The sequence below is a fragment of the Triturus cristatus genome, chromosome 3_1 (genome assembly GCF_964204655.1).
Source record: "Triturus cristatus chromosome 3_1, aTriCri1.1, whole genome shotgun sequence".
In the NCBI taxonomy this organism is placed as follows: domain Eukaryota; kingdom Metazoa; phylum Chordata; class Amphibia; order Caudata; family Salamandridae; genus Triturus; species Triturus cristatus.
In genome coordinates, this window is record NC_140583.1 from 155,944,575 (window position 1) to 155,966,556 (window position 21,982).

General features: G+C 43.0%; 1 protein-coding gene across 1 annotated transcript in view; it reads left to right on the forward strand.

The window, feature by feature from the left end:
• Positions 1-21,982, forward strand: part of SLC17A6 (solute carrier family 17 member 6) — a 294,138-nt gene that overhangs the window by 126,239 nt on the left and 145,917 nt on the right. Inside the window, exon 4 of the mRNA XM_085643618.1 lies at positions 7,723-7,837. Within this exon, the coding sequence (XP_085499744.1) occupies positions 7,723-7,837 (115 nt within the window). The remainder of the gene's footprint in view (positions 1-7,722; positions 7,838-21,982) is intronic.

The following is a 21,982-nucleotide window of genomic DNA, read 5'->3' on the forward strand; positions in this document are numbered from 1 at the left end:
CGCGAAGTTTTCTGAATTTTTGTCCTTGATTCTAAGAACAGAGGCCTCAACGAATCCCTTCCATGGGAAAATGCTATTCTATAAGAATTTTCATGATTTTTGACTTCATATTTTGTATATGACTTTCTCAGTTTATAATTTTATATTTATTATTTTTCTGCCTTTTCTCTTATCATATTCCCTTTTCATACCTTCTCCTTTGATTTCTTTGACCTCGATTATTTGTTTTACTTTGACGTTGTCTTTTCTATCCAGTAGTTCTTTATTTTATGTCTCTAACCCCTCTATTTTTTGGTCTGCGATTCTGGTCCCTTGTTATTGTTTTTCCCTTAGATTTTTCCGTTTTATTTTCAGATTAGCCATATATTTTTTAATTTTGTTTTTTGGATCCTTTGGTACATGACGATCGAGTTAAACCACGTAGGCCTGTCTATTCTTATTGATTTCTCCTTACTCTTCTTCGTTATCAGTCTGCTTATTTGCTTTATTATTGGTATATTTTCTCTTTGCTCACGGGTCCTATCTGTTACGTCTTCCACCTTGATTAGCTAAAGATGTGGGAGGGGCCTATCGGGAGAACTCGAATTTGGCTTCTGTGATAGAGTCTCCCTCGCTACCTTTTTTGCGTTATTCGTGTTACCTGTAACGCCTTCTTCCTTGATTCGCTAACGATGTGGGTGGGGCTCACCTGGAGAATTTAAATGCGACTTCGGCGATGGACTCTCCCTCGCAACCATCCTTTTTTTGGGGGTCGCATCTTTTGGTGTACGGCGGATCGAGCTCCGACTCTGGACTTTACTATCAAGGTATTTTCTGTGTAAATATACTGACAGGAGTTTTTCTTCGAGTGCGGCCCTCTGGGTTAGTTCCACTCTTATAGCTTGACTGCTCCTTTTGCGAATTAGTTTGGGATCCTTTTTTGGCTTTGTCTTATTTCTGTTTTCCGCTTTTCCTCTGTTTGAATTTTTCAGTTAAAAGATACTTATGGTCTTGGTATTTTGAAAACGCCACTTGCATCTCGCTACTGTTTGCCCTTCGAAACGGGCCCGTGGACCGGTATGACCCTGCTTCCTTGAAAACGCCGTTTGAACCTTGTCATTGTTTGCACCTTTAAGCGGGCTCGCGGAACAGCCATCTGGGTTCAGGTGAGCCGCTCTTTCGTCCATCAGGCTAACCTTTTTTGGTTTTAAATTAGAAACTCCTTGTATGTATCAGTCCTGTGTCCAATTACGAATCGTACAAATCACTCTCCAGTGAATTGCTTTGTTCCCTTTTTCATTCTTTGTAGACTTGCCTTGATGTAGAATCAACTCTATTTCATCGACAGTTAATTAAGGACCTACAGCCTATATGCCTATTTCTGCCTGATTGAGCCACTCCTAGAACATTTAGCTCCTTTTTCCAATCCTACGCAGGTAAGCCCCTATGTGTATTTATATTCCTGCGCCAATTTATTTCTATCCATCAGTCTGTATAGTTTGTTTATATAGAACTTAGATAGATGCCTCTGGATTCGTCTTTTTTTAGTGTTTTTTTCTTCCTTTATCTTTTCTTTCTTTTCTCTTCCATCCATTGATTTAACTGTTCTCCATTCTTTCAACTACCGCTCTGGTGCCTGTTTATCACTCTCTAATTGAAATAGTATTAAATAAATTAGTTTATGTATTTATCCTCAAGGATCTGACACCCATGTTGAAGCTCATCACTCTTTGGTCGCTATATGGCATACATTTTTGTGTCTTTGTATATATCCCTGATTCATCTTTTTGTCCAGGTTCATTATACCTTTATGTCTATGTTTATCCTTATTTTTCAACAGATCCCACTCTGTGTGGGTTTTGTTTTTCTTATGCCCTGAAGAAGGTGGTACTCCAGAGCTGGAGTTGTCTCACCGAAACGCGCGTCGGCGTTGTTTAGCTGGGCCCTCTCCATCCTCACTGATTATGTATCCTAGATAAGTGTTTCGACATTTATCCAGAAAAACCATCGGAATATCGTGGGATCACTGATGTAACTGCTTTGAGTTGGGCCCACAAGAGTCTTTTGGTCTGTTGTTGGATGAATTTTGTAATTTTGTATGAATGTGAGCTGTTTGAATTTGAGTGTATGCAGTTCTGATCAAAGAATATTCCTTTACCTTTCTCCCCCGTCTGGGAACCTGTTGTTTGTATTACTCCCTGTGGTATATTCCTTTTTGTATAAAATTCTGATATTAACTGTGTGTGTTCAACACCTTTATTCATTTATATTTTGTTACAATGCACCTTATAGTTTTTGTTCACTGTGACCATTTTTGTATAAAAAATTAACAAATTCTATTTATGTACTATAAAAAGTGACACTAACAAATGAAATAAATAAAAGAGTTGAATTATTCAGTTGGGTGTTCTCAAGTATTTGTATGCCATAATACTTCAATCTGACCTGGGTGTCATTCTCCGTTTTACCTTATGTATGATACACTGTACATCACTAAATTGCAAGGGTAGAGTTTTCTCTGTTTGTTGCTTGGTCACGTATTTTTAACGCCCAGCTTTGCATCTCTAATGAGATGCAAAGTGGGCGTTCCTGACCTGACATGACAGGAGAAATGTCGCTAAGCGACATTTCTCCTATCATCAAGCCCCACGCTATGAAGCATAGCGGCAAGAAAAGTAGCGATAACCCCTGTTATCGCTACTTTCCTTACGCCTGCTTCAGGACTGACTTAGCCATGATATCTTATGGAAGGTGGATATCATGGCTAAGTTTGTGAGGCCCTATCAACAAGCTAACGCCACCTTTTGTGAGATTATCGCTGGATTTCCAGCGATAATCTCACGTTAGGCAGTTAGCGCTAGGATTTTTATCGCTTTTGAGATAAGCGTCGCTAATAGCACGCTATCTCAGCGATAAAAATCCACGTTAGCCGGCGATAATTATCCTAGAGCTAAGAGCGCTTAGCGATAATTATCGCCGGTTGTTGCTGATATGCCCCTTAGAGTGGGAGAAAACTGTTTTCACACCTGGGCCAGTAAAGCACAAATAATTCACAGAACACTGATTCACTTAATTTTCTCTTTTACTACCGCATCTCTCTACTGCTCTGTCTCAATCTTTGTACCTCCTGCTCCATTTCATTCTACTCTCTCCACCTCACCTCTCTCCCTGAACCGGTCTTTCTTATTATGTTCCTCTAACTTTCCACCTCTTTCTTACTCTCCACTTTTCTGTAACTAACCTCTTTCTAACTCTTTATCTGCCTCTCATCTTCTTCCTAATGTCGCTGCTTCCTCTTTACTTCCTATCTGTTCTGTCTACACCTCATACATCTTCTTCCATTCACCTCCTCTCTACCTTTCTCTCTGCTTCACTACTGTTCTGCCTGCCCTGTCTCTACCGTATAAATTGCTACACATCTTACACTACCTCACCTTTCCAGCTGATTACCAATGCCACTCTCTTCGTCTAAAACAATTCTCTTTCTAGCTAACCTCTCTTACTATCTCACCCTTCTTTCTACCACACACCTCTCCCTTTCTCTACATTTAGTTCCCCCTGTTTTTCACTATGCGCCTCAATATAAAATCGTACCTCTCTTCCTGTCTTTCTCTGCCTATCTCCTCCCAAATCCTTATAGCTTGCTTACCACCTACCTCACCTTTCCCTACCACAACTTTTTCTCTCCTACATCACTATCTTGCTCTACCTCATCTCTCCTCTCCCATTATGTCACCTGTCTTACTGTACTCTTCACCAATCTGTCATTCTCTTATCTCCAGATCCCTTCTATTTCTCTTACTGAACAGAGCAGGCAAGCCATATAATTTTGCACACAGAAAGAAGAGGTGGGACAAAACAGGGTTAAGGAATTAAGAAGAAAATTAGGAAATGTCACCAATGGGAATGCGAAAATTCTCAGAGGAGCGTTTTGATTTTCACTGTTGCTATGAGAATGGCAACTGTAAATGCTGATTTATTTATGATTATGCATGTCTTTGGGATTTATTTGTGTCTACGAATGTCTGACAATTTAAGCTACAAATTCATGTACTAGGTGCATCTGTTGTGCGTTAATATTGCACAATAGTCCACTAACCATCTTCCCAGTCATACTTATGTGGTGCATTCCTACAATGTGGGAAGCATGCTTATTGGATACAGAATTACGCAAACAAAATGGTGTTCAACATGTTTCAAGACTGACAAAATTGAGATCCAAGCACAAAAAGAAATGAACTCATCAATGTTTGATCAAGTTTTGTCTTTATTATTTAAATATCAGGTGCCTGTTTTTGTTAGATGCATTGCCTGTTTTTGCATGCCCAGTTTCTGGAAGTTTAACTGATATGCCAATATTATTTGGCATTAAGTGGTTTGGAATTATGGGTAATAAATTCAAAGTTGTTCTGAACAAGCGCCCTCCATATACCTCTTGCACAGTACCCCAGAAATCCTTAAGATGTCACTGCCTTGTGTGTATCTGACGCAATCATTTTCACTGCAGCTTAATGATGTAGGTGCCCGGTATGTTGTCAACATTTCACAGCTCCCTCCTGCGCTGCATTTCAACAAACCTAACAGAGTTCTCTGCTCAGCCGTACTCCTATTTGCACCCTCCTCCCATACGCAGAACCAGATCCAGCGGCCTTCTCCTAGGTGGATACTAAATCCTGGAATGACCTGCCCTGCACATCAGAGCCTCCTCCTCAGTTCTTGAATTCTGGAAGAAACTGAAGTCCTGGCTCTTCCCCTAGCCCCAACCCTGGCTCAGCCCATACAGCTCCTGCTTCAGCGCCAGGATACCCTCCTCGGGGAGTTGTGTGCTATACAAATGCACACAACACAACAGCCAAAGAGGGAGACAATCTAATATGAAGGAAAAAGAGGAAACAAAGAATTCTCCCTAGAAATACCATTGCCTCCATAGAGGACATAGATAAATACATTATTCACACTGAAATATTGATCCTCAAGTAGGAGAAAGCCTTAGATATCCCCTGTCCCCTTCAATGTTCAGGGCAGCAGATTTCAACTTGAAGTAGTGGTGCTTGTAACAAGCCGGGAGTCAACAGTCGGTGAAGACTCACTTCTCTTCTCTCTTCGTGTGCAATACAAACCCTGGCGATTTTAATGGAGAAAAGAACAGCCAACATGTTTCTGCAAGATATGCTTAGAGTGATGGAAAGCGTAATATTCAAGCTATCTATTTTCACCTTAACTCCAAATTTGTCAGACAATCAACAGCAAATTTCACCGCATTAAGCTTGAATTCTGGGGCATATCACAAGCATACGGGCACTGTTTGCAGCCAACAGGCCGTATCTGGGACAGCAAACACTGCCCGAATCCTCCCACACCCATTTCTCCAGATGCTCTGGTACATAATGGAGCATTCCAATAGTGTTATATTATTATAACTTCAACCCAGCGAATATTACATATGTGGAGGATATAGTAAAGGCCAAGGGTGATCCTTGAGCAATCTATGACTTGCCCAACTCTGGGAGACAATTCTGCAGCCAGTGTCTCCTCATCGCTTTCCCTGAACTCATTAAAGCAGCTGTATAATCTCTGAATGCGAATCCGGTCTTCTGCCTTAAAGATTAAATCCAATAATTTATGCCCGCCCGGCTATACTAATTTAATGGCGAATTAAGAAATGACGTATGTGGAGAGATGTGAAACAACTTTTAGTAGGGAGTTTAAATTCACCTTGTAAATTAGAGAAGGAGCTGGTTGTTTTAGATTAGTGGCATTCTCTGACAGCTTTTAAACCCAGATTATGCGATAACCGATAAATGAAATAATGGAAAATAAGCAGAAAGAAGTGATTTTTGTAAAGGAATGTATAAGGGTGAATTTGCCAAAGTGGTATTTTTTGCCTCAATCCATTCAAATGGACCAGGCGTCCCACACCACCTCACATGGGACCCTCTTGAAATGATGATGATCAAATCTGGAAAAGCAAGCTCATGCTTCTGTCCCAAACCTGATATTTAATGTGGAGTACTTCATTTTCACACTTTTGTGATACCAAGCAGTGAATACGTTCCGCAAAGGCAGCCTGCAATTACGGTTGGACATCAAGGAGGGCCCCTCTACCCTCCTCTTTTGATTTTTTTGGCCGTTTAATGACTTGTGTGGCTCTCTGATACCCCACAGCAAGCTACTAATTGGAGAGTACAACCGCCTCAAACAAGAATTGGGAATGCGGAGTGGCATAGCATGGTACAAATAGAGAAACTTCGGGGGCACTCCGATTTAGTAATATTCCATCTATGGATGAGAGATGAGGGCAGCTGAGGACAAAGTTTTGTCAGTGCAATAGTTTTAGAGAGAAAAGCTTTAATACTTCTTGCATATTGCAAGAAATGTCGATACCGAGATCAGGGATCGCAACCCAGCCCTGGCAATTATGCCCGTCTAGCCCAGGGGGTGTGTGGGGCAGGGATGGGCGCTGGCGTGAACACTGCTGCTGCAAAACCGGCCCCCAGTAACAAAAAACAGCCCCCACCGGTCTAAAACCAGCTCCTACCCTTCCAAACCACCGGGGAAACGTCTGGTGCCTGCTACGTCCAATCCGGCCCTGACCGAGAAACATTTTAGAAGTAGTCACAGGAAAATCTGGAGCAGTGATAGGATAATACTTCAATAACATGTGTGCTATAGTCTTATATATCCGGATACCTTGCCACAGTCTAATGCCACCTGCTCACTGATGTTTGGTCGGTAGTGTTCTGTCTCTGTTCTGCTCTGAATACTAAGGATGTGCAAGTTATGTTCTCCTTTTTAATGATTTCTCCCACTTTTTTGCTTAATTATTGTTTATAGCTCTAATGCTTTTTCAACATAACACAACATAACACAGCTAAACAAGACATTATAGAACATAACATAACGTAACATAAGTAACGTAACATTAACATTACATTTACTGCCAGGCAGTTTATTTTCACTGTTTCGCTGGCTGAGCTAGGCACATACATCACTGGACATCGTCATGGCAGCGCCACTAAGGAGTTTAGCCCCCTAATGGGGGCACCCCTTAGTTTTGAATGGACCAAAATATATTTTTCAAACGGAGCCCAGTTTTAAATTGTTGGAGACGGCTATTCTACTATGATGATGGGAAGAGTCCTTATAAAATATACAGCAAAATCTACAATTGGCAGATTGTCCTTATATCTGCCTAATAACCACTCTTGGGTGGTGGGTGCTTTCTGCTAGCCAAGCACCCCGCTAGATACATAATAGTTCTCTATTTGATTGCTACGCGCCAATAACTTTTCCCTTACACTCATTTCTATATTGATGTGCGTTTTTTTCCCTTCTAGGAACACTACTACCCCTCTTCTTTGAACAATTTTCCTTATAAAATATGTCTACCCTAATCCCTACAGGGATAAAGAGATGGATAGAGGCCATGCAAAGAGTGATGGAGGAAGGGAGACAATTAGAGAGTGTAGCCGACAGACACACAGAAAAACAGGCTGATCTGCACAAGCAACGCACAGACACACACAAACAAAGCTATTGGTACCTTTTGCTTAAACGTGTCTAATGTTTTCTGATCTTGCCGGGATTCTACTTTTTAAAACTAATTTCAGTGTCTATGAGATGTCCTTGTTATCCATAGATGTACAGTCCCAGACACAGTCAAGATAATCAAATGTTTTTCAATGAGTTCCGGTGACTGCTCATGGTAATGCAGTAATAACACAGATCTGGCTTTCATTGCAGGGTGTTCGGGGCTGCGATATTACTCACCGCCACGCTCAATATGCTGATCCCCTCTGCAGCCAAGGTGCACTTCGGATGTGTCATCTTTGTCAGAATCCTGCAAGGACTTGTGGAGGTAATGTACTGAAAGAATTCTAATTACAAATTTAAAAATATGGTCATGTAATCTTCATACCACGTGAAATGGACGTTCGCGCTCGTGACTAAATCCAGAAGTGAGTCCGACGAGTCTTCATCGCTGTGTAAGTCCACTGCAGGGGTATCTGAGTACACTTAGGAAAGTGTAGGTGAGATTATGCTATAAGGTTAAAATGAATACATTTCAGTTGTATGACAGAAATATCTGAATAATAATCAAACGCCTGCAGCTTGCGAGACGTGTGCCTTGATGATGGTACTAAGCACAGGAATGCATGGATGCTTTATTTCATTTCATATGCTTCTGAGAGTTCTCACAACGAACGCCTGGATTTGGTCTTTCTGACAGAAAACCTTCATTTTGGGGTTTTTTCATCACCTCCTAAGCTGAGAGCCCTTTTCCCCCAAACCTCCACGAATCTGATACTTTCTTGCAGTTGGGTGTTTTTTTCTTGGTGGGAAATGAAAGATATGTTTGGACTTTGTAGGTGTTTCTTGCATTTGGCATGGCCACGGTCACGTCACACTTTCTTCCCCATCTATAATATAGTAACACAATGCAGTACAGAGGTAGAGCAGCATGTAAGATACACAATAATCTGCATAATGTTTGTAAGCGAGGCCTTGAATAAACAAAAATAACCTATTTGTGGTTTGGAGAAGACAACAAACACACACAGCGTTGCTTCTTGCACAGACAGGGGCCACGCCTCTCACCACACAGCTGTGTCATCTGTCTGCTTTGCAGAAATGCACGTTAGAGTTAATTATTTCTATTTAGTTATCTGTATTTCTATGTAGCGCAGAAAAGACACTGAATGAATGTCACACCCCTTTATATGAGATCAGTTACCCATATAATCCCTTTATTTTTGTTACGTTGCATTTTGCTGGGGTCTCAGGTTACAACCATGCAGAAGAAGTGGATTGTGAATTTGTGGTAACATTTTTTTTTGGTCCAAGGCGAGACAAACACTCTATGAGGCATCGGTCCAGTGAGATGCTCCGGCGCTGCAAGCCATGGACCACTGAAGGCCTTGGAGATTCATCAATCCTACCCGGTCTCACCTATTGTTCGCGTTGTCAGGGGCGAGGAAATACATGTATTGCTCAAATGACCTACCTTCCCAGCATCTCATCAGTTACAGGCAAACTCTTGAAATAGATTCACATGTATGTTAGGGTTTTAGACGTCTTTGTAGAAGGGTAAAGTGAAGGTGTGAGGTGGTGACTTCAAACACGGATTGGCTCCTGTTTTGGTATACTCTGCATGCTAAAAAAAATTCTCCCTCTGTTGTCAGCGGACACTAGGAAGATCATGGTTCAGGCTTTCGTGACTTCAAAATTGGATTACGCTAATAGCCTGTACCTAGGCCTACCTGACTATCTCATTCAGTGTCTACAGGTCGTGCAGACCTCAGCGGCCAGAGCGATCCTTAGACCAAAGCCTAGATCTCACATGACTCCTATACTCATATATCTGCACTGGCTCCGAATGAAAAAAAGAATTAAGTTTAAAGCCATGGTGATATTCTTTAAAGCATTCCACAGCCTAGGCGCTAACTACTTTAAGAAGTGTGTTATCCGCTACATTCCAAATAGGACCTTAAGATCCTCTACTGCAGACCTTGCACACATCCCCAAAATACGCTGAGCGCGCATAGCAGGAGTTCCTTTGGGTTTCTGAATGCACAAACATGGAACAGCCTACCCGTCTCTTTGAGAGCCTCAGCTGACCTGGCAACGTTCAGAAAACAACTTAAAACCTGTTTTTTCAAGAATTAGTCTTAGCTTGTTATCCTGCAACTAAGTCCTCCTTAGCACTGATGTCCATCTTAGCGCCAGGACACTCTAGCTGGAGTAGCTGTTTGCGCTATATCAAATTCTTTCATTTAATTTCAAGTGCAATTATATTTACTTAGCAGTTTATATTGCATGGGGGGCGTTTTTCCATACAACATAACTGCCAGCAGGTAACCTTTGTTACTGTTTGCTTTCAAGACACTAGACTGCAGCATAGCAGTCTTGTTAATTAAAGTGTCCCTAAGCTAGATAAGAATGCCTGCAGGGGAATGCTGCGCACAGCTTCAGACCAAGATGGGATCTCCTGCATGCACCCTCAGCCATCAGTGCTCTGGACTCAACTAGTTAGAGCTCCGGTGTCATGTAGTGGCAGCCGGTAAAGGTAAGAGGGTTGCAGCGGTGAAGCGGAGCGGAGCGGGACAGGGTGGGGTCAGGAAGAAGTCAGCAGACGACAGGGTAGGTAAAATTAAATAAAAAAATAAATAAAACCACTTACCTTGCGCTAGCCGTATCGCCGACTCAGGGACGAAGCGAGCGCAAGGTAAGTAGTTTTATATATTTATTTAATTTTACCTACCCCGTCATATGTCGACTGCCCCCCAACCTGCCCCGCCTCACCACCTCACCGTTCTTATCTGTGCCAGCCACCACTGGTGTCATGTGTAAGCATCCCCCCAAGACATAGGCCCTTACCCTGCACCGATCCATGCGTTTAAATGATAATACACAATAGGCTTGTCTCCACATCACTACACTGGGCTATTCCTTTGCTCTGATTCACAGCCTCTCGAAGCCCTGCATGGGGCAGAAGAGCAGAGCAGCATGTAAGTCGGGGCAACACCCAGCAGGCAAGCATCGCCAAGAGGTGGAAAGGGAATGAGCTGTGGCATAATGCTTCGAGCATCCACTCTCACAACATCGTGAGAGTCTTGTTAAGCTATTCTGAGTCAGCTCCCTGATGCCCTCACAGTTTTTCTAGGGAAGTGAGCCACAGTATTGTGGCATCTGTGAAGGACTGGACACTGGGGGGATATTCTAAAAAACGTGTGAAAACTACCGCAAATGTTGCTTAATGCAGTTCTTCACATCGCAGTCTATCGCGGGAAAATAACACCGTGGTAACGTGGTATTCCCAAGCCAGCGGCACCATGTGAAAGGCCCACAATAACACGTCAAATGTCCGTGATGCAGTCAACGAATGCAAAAAAAGTTGCGATAAGGCCAATCGCGATACAAAAACCAGCGAAAACCAGCCACAGGCCTGCAAATCCCACGCGTCATGTGGGAAAATGCAATATAAAAGCAAAAAAAAATAAAAGGGAGAAAAAAAGCAACTGCGGAGCACCATGGATGCATCCGGACCCAGTGCAGAGGCCAACGCAAACCCCACAAGCCCCACAGACCACCAGCAAGGAACAATGGGGTCAGTGAAGGTCAAGGAGATGAGTGAGAAGAAGACGGGTTGCAGTCCACAGGAAAAGCAGATCAGCGTCACGGAGGTGACAGAACACCACCATCAACTGACACTCAATTAGACCACGTGCAGTCAGAGTGATGAGGAGGGCAATGGAGGAGGCCACGAGGTGCTGTCATGATGTGAAAAGCCAAACCAAGCACAAACCCACTACCAACAGGAAGGCAGCAACGTCGACAGGAGATGGGAGTCCTGCGCCACAGGAGGGGCAGGAGGAAACGGGGCCACAGTCATCAGTGTGGAGATGCTGCAAGGAGGTGGGAGTCAGAACACAGCTCGAGAGGACCTGACACAACATCAACAGGGTGATTAACGACCAGGGACTGGGGGGGGAGAGATATGGCACAATGGCACACATGCACAAAGATGTGTAGCACACTGCACACCCACAATGACCCTGTATCATGTCCCTCATCCCGTGGCACACTGCAGCACACACACATAGTAATAACAGCACATCCACATTGATGACAATGTGGCACAAAGTGCAACACCCACACTGCAGAACAGAGGACACAACTGGCTGCGCTCATGCACTGAAACGGGCCAACCACATCTAACAGAGCAGGAAACTGTGAGAAGGGAATGTACACGTACAACCTCACATCCGTCATGTAGTCCAATGTCCACTGTCCCGCATCAAAATCCAGAACCTCCCAAACAGTCACAATGTACATAGTCATACAGTCTGCCTGTAAACAAGAACAATGCACCAACATACATGTCAACACAATGTCAACATGCATCTCCCCTTCACATTGCAGAGGGACAAACAACACCTCCAGCAGAGCAGACCAGACAACACACCAGTGATGCTGGAGAGGACCACCACACCTTCGACACCGCCACCCCACAATAGCTCATGGACATCCCAGGCAACTCACCACCAGGACCAGGGCAGCCAAGCTACATAGAGGAGACCCCAGCCCCTGTACAGATCACACAGCAGGAAGCACCCGCCAGCACGGCTGGCTCCCAACACCTCACAGAGCTACACATGGCATTCCAATGCCAGATTTCACGGTGCCAAACGGAGGTGGCCGAACAGGTGCGGGTGGCAACCAAACCCATGGAATACGAACTGGATCACATGCGTGGGTGTCTAATTCCCCTCAGGGACTACCTACACCACACAAAGGAGACCCTCACTGCCACAGAGACACATGAATTTGCACATTTCCAGTGCTGAACCATGCCTAGAGGCACGCAATTATCATTCACACACCCACGCTGGACCTGCATACGACAGCCCAGCCCACTCCTCTAACGTATTGAGTGGGTGACAAAAAAAAGCTAGATGTCCAAGGTCTAAAATGCTGCCTGCGGTGACATGTTGGCGTCCACTGTGCACAACACAATGTAATGCATACATAATGACCACAAGGAAACACGCATATATTTCGTGAAACTGGCCACGGGCACTTGCACCCGGCCACTTTATTGGCAGGGCCACATGTACAGTGACGCCCGTGCTGAATGTGTGGGGGTGAGTGTAAGCCAGCCTGCAAAGAGTGGTTGGTGCTGGCAAAATCTTGAACAGTGAACAGCAGTAAAACGGAAACAGATATCACCAGCATAACAGAGACAACTGCGGAGCATCATGGAGGTAGCCGGAGCTAGTACAGAGGTCACCCAAAATGCCTACAGAAGTGTCCGTGAGTTGCAGTGCACTGGGGTTGGGGCACCTGGAGTGCCAAGCAGGGTATCAGGCAGATGATGGCATCCACCACAGGTGACAGCAACTCAGTCAGTCTGCCGTACGACTGTTTCGCCTCTTGCAGTTGGCATTTGGAGGTGGACCTGGCGGTGGTGGCGTGTGCATCCTGCAGTGATGCATCGTCCGGGCCAGTCAGGACTCGATTTGATGTGTGAGCCATGGTGTAACGCAGTTGAGTACGGAGGATGCGGACAGCGCAGGGCCACATACACATGGCATTGATGACCCCAAGCCATCGTCTCAGAGGCCTTCCAATACCTCAGGAGCCAGGGTCCCTGACTTGAGCTGCACAGTTAGTGGCCCCGGATGTACTGCAGCCGGCACAGGCACACCGCCACAGAACAGTGACTTGCGGTGCAGTGAGATGAGCCACACGAGCTGAGCGGATACTCATCGATGTCCGGGGTGAATGTGGCAGAGGGTTGCGGGGGACAGTGGAAGGTGTCCTCCAGGGCATGATGCAGAGGGTGTAAGCCGTCCGGAAGCAGCAAATGGAGGAATGGAATGCTACTGCCTGGTTTTTCCCACAAAGTCAGTATCACTGACATGGCGGTGATGACAACCCCCAGTCCAAGGACTCAGTCGCCACCAAGGTTCAACGAGAAAGTGTCTATGGACCTCGGGGAACAGACTTAGTGGCACAGGAGCTGAAAGGGGATGCAGTCTGCAATGAGGCCTGTACAATTACATCAAGTCGGCCAAAAATAAATCAAGACTGAATCCGAAATGTGTGACCTACTCGACCGCAGTGTTGGCCCGAGGCAGAGGTCAGCGCGGGCCAGACGAGGTCCAGCGTGCTCCTCCTGGAACACTAATACACACCGTTGACATGGCATTTGGGGGTGACTCGTGGTTGACGGAGGTAAAATCACCAGAGATGAGCCGGTGTTCAGTCAGTAATGATGACGTGTCCTGCCTGGTACGGACTGGATTGGCGTGAGGCCTGCTGGACCGCAGCGTAGGCCGACGGCATAGTCATCAAGGGCCCACAGACATGTGTGGTTGGGATGCTATGCAAAAACTTGGTGTCACCAAATCGAAGGCAGTACAGTGATGTAAACGCTGCATAAATGTGTGTACTCTGACATTGTATGATCAAGACTCAGTTCCAAATGTGTGACCTACTCAACCACAGTGTAGGTCAGAGGCATCAGTCAGCAGGGGCCCACAGCCACGTGTCTTTGGCTTGCGATGCACAGAGTTAGTGACACCAGGGCAGTTGTCGGTAGTGTTCGATCACCTTCGTAACGATGATCCTTTTTTTCTCCTTACTAAAACACGTCATCCCCTCACACCTCTCTTTGCGTGCAATGATATGTACTCGGCCATTGAAAAATCAAGACTCAGTTCCAAATGTGTGACCTACTCCAGCGCAGTGTGGCCCGAGGGCAGTAGTCCGCGTGGACCCACAGACACGTGTGGTTGGAATGCTATACACAGACTTGGTGTCACCACATCGAAGGGAGTATAGTGACAAAAAATCAGCCATAATTAATGTTCTCTGCCATGGTGTAATCAACACTCAGTTCCAAATGTGTGACCTACTAGTCCGCTGTATATGCTGGTGGACTACGTCAGTGGGAAAGGAGTAATGCGGGCCTGTGTCGTGGAGGCCGTGATGGTTTAAGGAGGTCGTCAGGGTCACGGCATTCGGGCTTGGAGCTTGCACTGGCATGTGGTGGGCCCTCTTCGACACACGCCGATGTAGGCAGGTGTGCATTGAGGCCTGGGTGTGCAGTGCCTGGCAGGACTGCTACGGGGACCAGCTGCCCGGGGTGCAGCAGGCACATAGAATCGCAGGCACCACGGCTCACGGCGACAGAGTCAGCCTCTTGGTGGTATAAGAGGCGATACCCTGGCAGGGACGTTGGGCATTCTGGAAGAGAACCACGCTCAGAGCTATGTGCTTTTTATTCACACCCCTATGCTGGCCTGGCGTATGCCGGGCCAGCCCACTCCGCTCACGCTTATAGGGGGGACGTAACAAGCTACATTTCTGGGATCTTCCCCACTGGCTGGGCTGACATGGTTGCGTCCACTGTCCACTACACTCCATTCACCAGCGTGTATGTCGACATGGATATGTGTGTGGTTTGCATACTGTAGTCTGGTCATCGCATCCATGCCACACTTGGCATTGTGTACAGTCTCATTCATCGGTCACTTGCCTCCTTCGCACATGCCTGGTCCCCACCTCTTCCCACAATCTGCTATCGAGTGGCTGAGGTGCCATGCCGTTGATGGCTTATGTGCATGGCTGGCTCTGATTGCCACAGTAAGTTGTGCAGTTGTGTCTGGTGGGTAGGCATGTTGTTTGGCATGTCGTAAGTGAGTTTGTGACATGTGCATTCCCAGTGTTGTGAGTTGCATGATTGTGGAGTTGAGGTGTGTGGTGTGTTCATTTGGTAATTTCCAACGAGCAGCGCATTTCCGTAGGTGCCAGCCTGGAAGCACTGGTTGCTGATGAAGTTTTGGAAGATGTAGGAGTCATGCACTCTGCATGGGTGGTTGGTGTCGACGTTGGTGGAGATTCCCCGGTGGTCCACTATTGCCTGCAGTGATGGAATGTGTGTACTTTCGGTAGCGGATCTTGTGTGCAGTGTTGCCAGGGGGCACAAGTGGGACATGTGTGCAGTCAATTGCCCCCTGACATGTGCGGAAAGGCAGCTATGGCATAGATACCTTGCTTGGTCTCCAACTGTTCATGCGCAGGGTGGGGGGAGTATGGGTACTGGGGTACCAGGCTGATGATGGCATCTGGGACAGTTGTCATGGACTTGGTTTGTGCTGGCTGTGAGACTCCTCCGACTCTGGCATTTGTTGATTGGAAGGTCCCAGGGCCAAAAGGTGCCGCACAGCCAGGAGCTTTGTCTGCGGAGGGATGATGGTTGTCCGCTGTGTTGGTACCGTCAGCCTGTGGGTAATGGTGGTCAGGAAGCGTAGGATGGTTGTCCTTTTGAGCCTGTGGTGGGCAATGAGATTCCCTGGTGTTGGGTCTGTGAGGTTGGTGCGTTTTCAGGAGGTCGCTGTCTTTATTTGCGCTGCCTCAGTGTTGGTCCGGGAGAGGGGTGGGTAAGCCAGGGGGGTCCTGGGGGTGGTGGCGGAGGGTGTTGTGGCCCAGTTGGGGCTCCGAGCTGCATGATCGTTTGCTCCATGGCATCTGTTGTTCTTCAGGTGTGGCTCTGGCCTGGGCTCCCTTTTCTGGTGCAGGCTGTCGTCCGACTTTACACCAGGTCAGAGCAGGTGTTAATTTCCTGCTGCTACCGCGCCTTATTGCCTGTTTTGTGATCTTCTCGAGGATCTGGCCGGTCGTTGAGAATGTTGAGGTGTGGTGTTGTCGCGGCTTTTTCCTCGGGAACGTCTACTCTGCATCTCATTAGCGATAGTCATCTGTGTCGATGTTTTTGGAGGATGCTATCACCGAAAATCTGGTGGTATCGGTTGTTGGCACCAGCTTGTGAATAGGGTGGTCATTTTAAAGCGACTTTGGCTGTGCTAAAGTGCCGATAACTTGACGTTAGCTCCTTGAGAATATGCCCCTGAGAGTGCCCAAGGAAAGGGTGACTCCTCCTGTAGCCTCTGTGCTTCTTCACAGAATAGTGCATGCAAAAGGTGTCAAAAAGGTCCAGATTAGAAGGTAAAAGTCAAAAAGGACAAAAAACTCCTTGGCTACCCTGTAATTCATGCATGGCAGAGTTGCTTCCAACTCATATATTGACAGGACCACTGGCATTATGTGGCAGTGGATGAACAAATTATGTGACAGTGTTGACAAAACTATGCAGCAGCAAAAGGCAAGTTATGTGGCATAATGCATCATAAAACTGTGCAAATCCTAATGCCTCAATGTCTACTTAGTGTGTCTGTGAGAAATCAGCTAGTTGATTGATTGAGATGTAAGCTCTGTTCAAGCAGCATCCACAATCCTTGTCAGGGTAAGGCACCAACAAACCCCAAATTAACCTGTGCTCACCCATGGTAGCTTGGCACAAAGCAGTCAGGCTTAACTCAGAGGAAATGTTTAAAGATTTGTGCAACACTTCAAACACTAAAATAGTGGAAACACCACACAAAAAGTATCCCACGCCAGGTTAGAAACATAGAGGTGAATTTAATAAATAAAATAAAACCAATACTATAAAGGTTCAATCAGTAGAACCAATGCAGTAGACATAAAGTTGGAGATCAGGAATAGATTGCACACTTTTTTGATGTCCCACTTTGCAGGTGTGGGAAGATGCCTGCATCACATGCGATTTGCATTAATGAGAAATGTGTAAGAGATTGTTCGGGTGCGTATAGAATGGGTTACCCCTGTCGCTGTCTCATGCCATCCCAGGCCCTCTGATTGTAGGCCTCTGTGTTGATCTCTTTGCGGTTTGGGATGTTTGGGAGTGGAGGTTGGCTAATCAAAGATCCTAGCATGTTGGGTGAGCGAAGTCATGTTTGACTGCTAAATGGCTCATGAAGGGGGAATGCTTTGCAATCATTAATGCACAAAATGTGATTGAATGCAGTAATAATTTGACCCAAAATCAGGTGCTGTCAGGCCTTCTTGTTCATGTGGGTGTGTTATCATTTCCCATAATATGGAAGGCTGCTTCTCTGCCCAAACCAATGCTTTCAGTCTGTTGAAGAAGTGTTTCGGGATGAGGATTAGGATATTGGTAAACACATAGAATAGTTTCAGCAGGAAGGCTATCTTCATCAATGCAATTTTACCATTCAGAGATAGACTCTGATCCAATTATGAACCTGATTCCCCAGCTTTGGGTGAAATCTCAATCAGTGAAGAGAAATCTTCGGTCAGTTCATAGGGATACAATGTGATGTCGTCTGCTTAGAGTGAGACGATGTTTCGGGGACATATCCTAAACCAGAATAATAGAAATATTCATGTAAGTACTGTAAATATCAACAGTAAATCCGTAAATGGAAAGAAAAACATCATAAAACTCAAATATCATCAATGAATAATAAATTGTGTTTTTCTTTTTGGAAAAAATAACACTTCAGAGTAGAAACATCTGCTACCAATAATGTCCGTAAAAAACAAAGAACTTACCAATTTTCAGGTAAACAATTTTTTTCAAACATAGCCAAATCTTTTTTCCAAGGTGAATAATAATAACTAACAATAAATATTATTTTTCAACAGAGTATCTACATTTTCTTTTTCTCTCCACAGACATGTAAAAAAAAAAATTAGCAAAATATTTAATTTTTTTATTTTTGGGCAGGCAAATAAAGAAAAACAAAAATATATTAAAACAGCAAAAACATAATTTTACACTTTCAATTTCTCTTTTTTAACAGAACCAACATCAATGTCATCAGCTAATCAGGCCAACTATGTGAAAATCCCAGAGAGGCAAGACTGCTAAAGTATGCTGATTATCTTTAATGTAAGGATAGATTGTGTGAGCACAGGTGCCATTGAAGATGCATTGAGTACTTTTCATCCCATTGCACAGGCAGAACGGTTACTCTGGAAGACTCCGTAGTTAGGGCAACTGAGCATAACTACTCTGCCCATGCAATGGAGATAGTAGTACGTGAAAACATTCACATCTTTAAAGAACTTCCATCCACCTCCAAGGAGCCATGTGGGTGAATTTTGAAACAGTTATCTGAAACCATTCCCATGCGTATAGCAAATAGTATGCCCACAGTTTCCAAAATTATGAGAATGGTACACAGACAAAAACAGGCATAGAATCCCCAGTGAATAGTACCACATACTTATTCTGACATTAATAGTCCCCCTGAAGTAACTAGCACTTTCTCTGAAGAACCTTTTCAACTGCATGAAAATGAAAACACTCAAAAAGAATACTAAGTTTTAGCATGAACCATACATTTTTAACACTTGAAAATAGTGAAATTTGGATGATGGATGGTACTTTTAAATCAACACCCCATCCATTTCCCCAAATTTACACTATTCATGCTTACATAAATAATTTAACTGTCCCATTAGTCCATAATTTACTCCTTGACAAGCAATCCTCAATATACACTGAATTTTTAAGTTATAAACAATGAATAAAAGTCCTAGAAAAGTAAAAATTTACTTTGAATTATCAATTATTAATACAATTACCAAAATGTACCATACCACCCAAATTCAAGAATGTTGTTTTCACTTTTTTCAGGCATATTGGTGTAAAATCCAAAACTCCACTTTAGTTGAGGATTACTTATCAAACAGTAAGCTTCATTTTGAATAAAAGAAAACTACCTGCCTTATGCTTTCCACCTCCGAACAGTGTAGACAAGTACTACACAGCACTTGCTGATCACAATATTTTACACAAAATGAAGAGCAATTTGGCACCACCACTAAATTATTCAAAAGATAATTTGATTGGCTATCTAAGCATGTCAGGTCACAGGAGGAAGCCAAGACGACCTGCTTAGAGGGAAGTGCAAAGACTAACAGTAAATCAATTGGCAAACTTTACCCAATCCTGTATCATTTTTTGGGGCATATTTTGAAGAAAGAACAAAGTGCCTCATTTCAATGGCGGTCAGACAGTACACAAGGGACTATCGGTGGCAGTCTAACCGTCGACAGCTCTTCTGTCCGACTGCTGGATTACAATCCAGGTGGTTGGATCCACTGTGGTTGGGGGAAAACCGCTGCACAGAGGGCAGCAGTCTGACCTACCACCATCAAAATCAGGGCCAAGGTTTCCTAGAAATGAGAGTTGCACAATTACTGTGAGGTAGTCTGAACCCATGTACATCCAAAAAGAGTAAAGTAATCTCTGAGAGAATATTTGGTTAAATTCAACATATTTCATTTATGGTGTCTTCAGAATACCTGGACAGTATTGTATGCATATTACATTACTAATGCTCACCAATAGTTCCCTAAAATACGTGCCTGTTTTAACAACTGTATAAAATTCAGTTGGCATTTTTAATTTTAATTTTACCAAATTAAAATAATTTTGAGTTCCTACCTGTAGTTGTCATTTTTTCTTGGTGACTTTTTCAAACAACGTGGCACCAAAAGTCAACAGTACTCCAATAATCTATATAGGTACAAATTAACATTAACAGACAAAAAAATCCAAACAAGCATTCTTTTAAATGCAAAACCATCACCTGCAACTCTTACAAATATATGGATTGTGAGTCTAAAAAATAAATGCACTTTCAAAATGCAAAAGCAGTAAAAAATAATTTTTGTAACAATAGCCAGAAAAAAATATGTTCTCAAAAAACAAAATGATTTCCCAAAAAAACAGTAGGAATACAGAAATGTGGATGAAAGCAATAGGAAAAAGCAACATCCATACCGGAAACTCTTATAAAAACATAACCCTGAAAAAATTGACAGTTTCCAAATCGAAATATCCCCAAAATAACGCTTTAGAACTGGATTAAATACATCCATCTTCTTCCTGCAGCCACATGATCTTTGTTCCAGAAGACTCCAAATATTCTAAAAACACATAGCCTAAAAAGTGAAAATGTTGCTTTTATTTCATATAAGTTTTCAAAAAGATTAAAATGTTATCTTTTAACTTTCCTACACTTACTTTGAAGAAAACCAACCATCCCTACGTAAGCAGATGAACACAACCTACATGGGAATGGAAAATAGATAAAAATGACTAAAAGATACCACGCATTTCTATCTACAATCTAACAATCCCCGCTGTACCTTAAAAATAAACGATGTCACCTATATACTTAGAAATATAAAGTAAATTGTTCTTACCTGACCGCAGCTCTTCCTTGCTTCCTATCTTGACCACGACACTCCACTGGCTGTAGAAACATATGTACAACCGTGAGCGTCAAGCACAAAACTAAAAACAGAAAATGGACAATATTTGCCATTGAATCTAATGGTAAATCATAGGGAAGAAACTAAAGATAAAATGTAAAAAAAAAAGTGAAACAACGTGTTTTATATTTATGTAAAATGTTATATGATTAACTATTTATTTGTTTTTATTTTTTATACTATATCTAAATAAATATTAGATCTTTTTATTCATTTCATTTTGTTTCCATATAATGTGTTAAAATGTAATTTTTTGTTTTTAAATTAATAAATAATATTTTAATATTTAGATAATATAGATTTTCATTTAATTACAAATAATATTTAATTGACTTCTGCCTGTTTCCACCCAGAACCCCATATCCCTTGCATCCCATCCCCAAATACTAATTTTAACAATTTTATAAAATAATTAAACATTTTACATTATTATTAATTTACAATTACAATTCATAAATATGAATACTAAAATATTGCAGTCAATGCCTGACTTCCCACCCAATATTCCTATATCCTTTGCATCCCATCCCTAAATAGTAATATTGCATTTTTATAAAATAATGTAAAGTTTAAAATTATTATTAATTGGATGGCTTGCCGGGGAGGATTTATTAACTGACTGAGGGGTATGGTTCGCAAGGGTGCCGGGGGGTTTTGGGAGTCCACTGGATGTGCCATGGACGATTAATGACCTAAGGGTATTGCATATGATGAATACTGTACTATGACTGCTCGGCTGACCCACTGCTATGTATATTGTCTCATTACATGGAAAGCTTTTATTTCTGTTAATAAAAAGATAAAAAGATGTTTAATTTTTTTTTATTAATTTACAACAATTACAGTTCATAAAAACTCATTCTAAAGTATTAATACCTGAGTATTAATACACTTCCACACAAAAATACCCCATACCACTTGCATCCCACCCCTAAATACTAATTTTGCAATTTTAGAAATTAATTTACAATTTATAAATATCATTAATTTGCAACAATTACAATTCATAAATTCTAATACTAAAGTATTATATATACCTGAGCATTAATACACTTCCCCATCCAATACCCTATATTCCTTGCATTTAGTCTCTAAACCTGATTATAATTTCAAAGATATATATACATAAATACCTGAGTATTAAAACTTATCATAAAAAAAACAAAAAATTATAAAACTATTTGCCAACTACCTATAAAATATACTTACTAATATACTTACGCATATAATTAGCTATTGATGCGTTGTAAAGATACTTGTAGTAATGACACTAGAGGTAAAACACATACTAGTAATGGCACTAGTGGTAAATAAATGGGTAGTAATG